Source organism: Gymnoscopelus braueri (assembly GCF_963280865.1).
Source record: "Gymnoscopelus braueri genome assembly, chromosome: 18".
Taxonomy (NCBI): Eukaryota; Metazoa; Chordata; class Actinopteri; order Myctophiformes; family Myctophidae; genus Gymnoscopelus; species Gymnoscopelus braueri.
Window position 1 is genome coordinate 46,459,849 of NC_137618.1, and position 6,000 is coordinate 46,465,848.

Below are 6,000 nucleotides of genomic sequence, written 5' to 3' on the forward strand. Positions count from 1 at the left end.
ACCCATTAAGACCTGAGGCAATTCTTTCAATAAATCTAAATCCTAACAGTTTTTGGAAAAAAATCTAAAAAATGTTTTTTCAAGATTTTTCAAAAAATAGCAGATCTACAAGCTCACTCGGTGCCACGCTATGAGCTTGTAGATCTGCTATTTTTGAATAGCCAAAGAAGTGACACAGATGCGTTCCAGGTCTTAACCGGAATTGAATCCAATGTTTCAAATGTTCCAATGTTTTTTTGGTCTTTTTTATTGTGCTCCTTTTCCTCTAAGCACCTTAACGTCCATTGTCTATCATGCACAGTATAAGTATAACATGCACAGTATACAATACATTGCTGCTATGCTCAGGCACCTTAGTTTAGTTTTTTTTTTGTTTTTATTATCTCAGGTAATTTGTAAATATGTAGATGTAGATGTAGATGTAGCCTTCTGTTGCTCTCTTGTTTTGATCTCCTTCCCACTTACCCCCCACCCTCTTCTTCTCCCCCCCCTCTTCTTTCTATGGAAACTAACGTTGCGATGGGAACGATGTACAAAAAAGAATTTCACCCACTTTTTTACCTTGTAAACCTGTGATGTGACAATAAAACTGATTCTGATTCTGATTCATTCAAACATGTTGAGCAAAATGATGACTTGCTTTCATCCAATCTCTATATGTTCTCAGCGTGATATCAGTAAAACTTTGCCATTAAGGACATACATTTTTTAACAAACATTTACAGCAATTTTTGTTTTAATCGTGAAAATAGATCTTCAAGCGTATCTTCTGCTATTTTACGCAATTGTTCATATGATGATGATCATGACTGAAATTATTCTATTGGGAATAACCCCTTGAGATGTACCATCTCGTTTTCAAGGGGGTCCACAGATTACAAAATTCAAAAATGTTTCATACATTTAGACACAGAATTTCACTTTCACTTAAATGGATCAATAGATGATTTAGTCAAAGCATGAACAGGTAATCTCAAGGTGAGAGGACAGTGCAGTTTTAAACAATTTAAATATGAGTCAAGTGTGTGTGTGTGTGTGTGTGTGTGTGTGTGTGTGTGTGTGTGTGTGTGTGTGTGTGTGTGTGTGTGTGTGTGTGTGTGTGTGTGTGTGCGCAAGTGCGTGCGCAAGTGCGTGTGCAAGTGTGTGCGTGCGTGCACATGTGGGGTGTCTCAGTTTTTGTACACTATAAGAAGGAGGGACTCCACGGGGGGGGGGGGGGGATGGGGTGGGGGAGGTTAGAAACCACCACTGGTTTATGTTACTTTGTAGCCCTTCAAATCAATGACAAAGTCCTACTCTGTTGCATACGGGTGAATCAAAATGTCCTCTGCTGGATTTGAAAAGTGAAACATATTAAAAAAAAGAGAAAAATCACAGCTAGATGTCATCATCCTGCTCCCTCCCATAAAGTCGTATCCTCAGCGGCGCTCCGCCGCGGACACACACAACAGTCTTGTTTATGAGAGAGGATTGGATAACCTTTTGTGTTTTTCATTGCAACGCAATGAAACCTGTGACCATAATCAACAACAACAGAGCGCACACGCTGGCATGGGCGCACTGATGCAACGTTACAGCAACACTTTTATACGCTTGCTCTGAATGTTAATGACCGCGTTTCCCCAGTCTACACTACAGGACACCATCGCTGCTTAATTACACACGGTAGCCTCTTGCCTGGCTGCCCTCTGGCCAACGCTTTATTATTATTATTACAGGACCCGCTATCTCGCAAAACAAGGAGCGCGGGTATTGTCTGCGTAATTAGCAAACAGGGAAAAACGCAACAGCATCACATGTGCATCACTTATACGAGCCGGGATTGTTCACACAAAAAAGAGAAATGTTGCTTCCTTTTTGGACTTGATATAAAAGGCCTGATGTATGATTTGTCGTACGATGGTGAAATTCTAAAATAAATTTATTCAGGAGTCTCTGATTGCAACTCTTTCACTTTATTTCTCATTTGTAATTATATATCGTCGCTGTCGCAGGGCAAACCTCATTAAGGTCCAAAACTTTTCAGGATTCAAATTCAAAAATAGCAATACTGTTAAAGGGGAATACCACTCATTTTCAACATTGAACTATGTCTTTAATACACCTTAGAGCTGTTGTGTGGAAATAAGAAAAACGCCCCCCCCCCCCCCCCCCTTCTATGTTGCCTAGAACTGGATTGATTGAGATCAGTACCTGTACACGGTGTCATCTATGCGTCGCGATGCGATGCATTGTGAGCTTGTAGATCAGCTATTTTATACATTTTGAGTACTTTTTCCACCACTGGTGTGATGTGCTACATCCTGTACTTACAGGCTTGGGTGGCAGGTCACAGTCCTGCAACACCATGGACTTCGACTGGCTGAGGCGCTCCCCGGGACTCTGGGAGCGCTTGATCCTCAGCTGCACGGAGCCCTGCGCCGCACCGCTCAGCTGGTGGGGCAGGATCATGGGCGGCTGCTGCTTCTGCAAGTTGGTAATTCTGTGGAAAACACACAGAAAACAGAGAAAGCTAGTAAAAAACATGTACTTATTACCCAGTGGTGTAAAGTAACTAAGTACATTTACTCAAGTACTGTACTTAGGTACAATTTTCAGGGACTTTTATTTTACTGGAGTTTTTCCAATTGTCTAAACTTTTAGTTCTACTCCATTACATCTCAGAGGCAAATATTGTACTTTTACTCCACTACAATTATTTGAAAACTTTAGTTGCTAGTTACTTTGCAGATATAAATTATTATATTATAAAACATACATTAACCACTTTAGCCCTATTTTATACATAGGCTATTTGAAAAAAGCAGATCGACAAGCTCACAACGCGTCGCGATGCGACGCGTTGTGAGCTTGTAGATCTGCTATTTTCAAACATGTTAGTACTTTTCCTTTTAGTAGTACATTTTGATACCAAAAATGTCCTGCTTTTCCTCAAAGTAATTTTACTCAGTCAGCTTGTAGATCTGCTATTGTCAAAAGATGTTTATACATTTGAAAACTTGAAATGGGACATTCTGCGTAGAGTACTTTCTAACTTTTGGTACTTTAAGTACATTTTGAAACCAATACGTTTGTACTTTTACTCAAGTCAATGTTTTATTCCGGAACTTTTACTTGTAACAGAGTATTTCTAAATTGCAGTATTGATACTTTTACTTACGTAAAACATTTAAGTACTTTTTCCACCCAATATACTTAAGTTGACCGGAGTTCCCCGTCTACACTGAATATCTTCGCCAAAAATAGCCAGTCTACAAGCTCACAACACAAAGCTTGTGCGAGCTTGTAGATCAGCTATTTTCACTGAACGTTCATCCCCAGAATAAGGACAGGAGGGTTCATGTGGTTAGGGTATCCTAAACATAGGCTAACTTGTTAGCAACCGTCGCTAAACTGTTGACTAGTGATGGAAAAAGTACCAAAAGTAAAAGTACCAAAATGTTCGAAAATAGCAGATCTACAAGCTCACAACTTGCCTCTGTGAAGTAGTGGAGTAGAAGTAAAATTATAGACAATTGGAAATAGTCCAGTAAAGTAAAAGTACCTCAAAAGTACAGTACTTAAGTAAATGTACTTAGTTACTTTACACCACTGACTGTTGACTAGTGATGGCTAGCCAACCATGCTGTTTGAGGTATAGCGAGTGGTTTCATTATAGAACGCTCAAAATATAACAAGACATGTGCTCAGTTAACTGTCTGGGGCACGTATAAAGAAACCTCCCCCCCCCCCCCCCAGTGAGTGTCTAGCAGTGGTGGAAAGAGTACTCAGATATTTTACGTAAAAGTAATCAATACTGCATTATAGAAATAATCTGTTACAAGTAAAAGTCCGGAATTCTAAATTCACTTGAGTAAAAGTACAACAGTATTGGTTCATATAGGCTATATGTATAAAATAGGGCTAAAGTGGTTAATGTATGCTTTATATAGAATAATTGATAATTGCAAAGTAACTAGTAACTAAAGTTTTCAAATAATTGTAGTGGAGTAGAAGTAAAAGTACTGCAAATTGGAAATACTCCATTAAAATAAAAATAGTTCAACATTTTACAGTACTACAGTACAGTATTTAAGTACAGTACTTGAGTACATGTACTACTTTACACCACAGGTGTCTAGATAAGAAAAATAAAACTAATATTCTAAAAGTATCCCCCATCATAAAAAGCGTAAGGACATCAAAATGTGAGTCTTCCATTCTTACTCACTTACTCTTCTAGCAATGAAACAGAATTTCTGTAGAACTTTACATAGTATCGTTGCTGTTCGGCGGAAACCTTGTATCTCCATAATTTGTTTGTTTGTTTTGTGTTTTATAAATGAACGTCCTACTTCATCATAGAAAAGTGATGCCCAAAAGCAGTGACAATAGCCGATCTGCAGCTCTCAGCTGATTCGCTGAGAGCCTGTAGATCTGCTACTTTCGCTAAGTGAAAGTGAAAGTGTGCCGTAAGTTGTTTTTTATAAATATTGAACCAATGATAAGGGTTAACAAGAGCTGTTGTGACTGAATAACATTGGGTCCATTGGAACACAGGTCATTTTTTTTCTAAATCTGCAAAGTAACTAAAGCTTTCAAATAATTGTAGTGGAGTAAAAGTACAATATTTGCCTCTGAGATGTAGTGGAGTAGAAGTAAAAAGTACCGAAATTTGGAAATACTCCAGCAAAGTAAAAATACCTCAAAATTGTACTTAAGTACAGTACTTGAGTAAATGTACTTAGTTACTTCACACCACTGCTGTAATAGCCCCTCACACAATCTGAAAGGGGAATATGCCAACAGCTTTGGTAGATAATGTTGGCAAGACGTCTGTGGGTTCCTGTTCTGTGTCCTGCTTGCCTCACTGAAGTTGTGTCACTTTCCTCTTTCTGCAAGTTCTGCTCGTCAATAACAAAGAAAAACTGTGACACACATTCCTGCCACGGAGGACGGTTCTTTTTTTTTTTGGTTGTTGTTCTAATTACGTGCAGATAAAAACCAATACGGCATCCCGAAAATACAAAAGCTATGAATACAGAAAATCCTACTCTTGTTCTCTCTCAAACAAATGTGATTACGGGGTTGGTATAATCATAACAAGTGTGACATGTTAGATATTCAAATTAGAAAAACGGCTCAGCGACAGGAAACAAGCTGAAAATCCTCCAGACAAACGGAAACCGAGGTCATGCATGAAAGGAAAAGGCTCATCGTACTGTACGTCTTTCCCCCCTCAAACGTTAGTGAATATTAAACCAAAAAAATGGCACAGTGGTGTTAACGACACATACACTGTATAAGTCTTTATAATCCTATACTCATCCTTACACTGCGGGGCTGAACCAGAGCGGTGCTCAAGGCCCTATAACGATAACTCAGCTAATATAGTGGAAAGAATTCAAATTGTTCTCTCATAAACCACAATGTAATGCTAAATATATAGATAACATATACGTGTCTAAGTGACTATTTAGTCATTCAGTCCCCAATTCCAATACAGGATTGTAGAAAATATCTACACAGATTTGGATACTACTATATTAAACAATGTAACCAATGCCAACTTCACAGATCAACACATTCAGTATGCCCGCTGCCATAGCGTAATGTATAAATCACGGCCGGTTTATGTCACAGACATAACCTTAACCTTTCCCACCCGCGTCTATACCCAAGTAAAAACGTCTTCAAATTAACTCCCTGAGCGGTTGTTTTAGTGGCATCTTACCTTGTCCCTGCCATCACTGTCACAGTCACAAGCAACACAAACAAGAAGAAGACAGAGGGAAAGCACAAGTCTCGAAGTTAGAGGAAGTAATGTTTCGTCACGTGGTGGTTTTCTCAAACCACTGTCTCTATCGTTCAACAGTCGATGTAAGGAAAGTGTCTTTTTTTTTTGCAGCCTCCTCATTTCCTGACCCCAGACACCAACACAGAGCGTGTGCTATGACCGTGAAGCAAACCTCCTATAACTTCACATGCACACAACAGCTTCATCATACTGCAGTACTCACA

General features: G+C 39.0%; 1 protein-coding gene across 2 annotated transcripts in view; it reads right to left on the reverse strand.

Moving 5' to 3' along the window:
- The window catches only part of arhgap15 (Rho GTPase activating protein 15), a 104,777-nt gene extending 99,001 nt beyond the window's left edge, over window positions 1–5,776 (reverse strand). For both annotated transcript variants that reach the window (XM_080456521.1, XM_080456520.1), the window contains exons 1-2: window positions 5,714–5,776; window positions 2,314–2,482 (exon numbers count right to left, since the gene is read on the reverse strand). In XM_080456521.1, coding sequence (XP_080312647.1) covers window positions 2,314–2,482; window positions 5,714–5,727 — 183 coding nt within the window. In that variant the 5' untranslated portion in view covers window positions 5,728–5,776. The remainder of the gene's footprint in view (window positions 1–2,313; window positions 2,483–5,713) is intronic.
- Window positions 5,777–6,000: the final 224 nt, after the last annotated feature.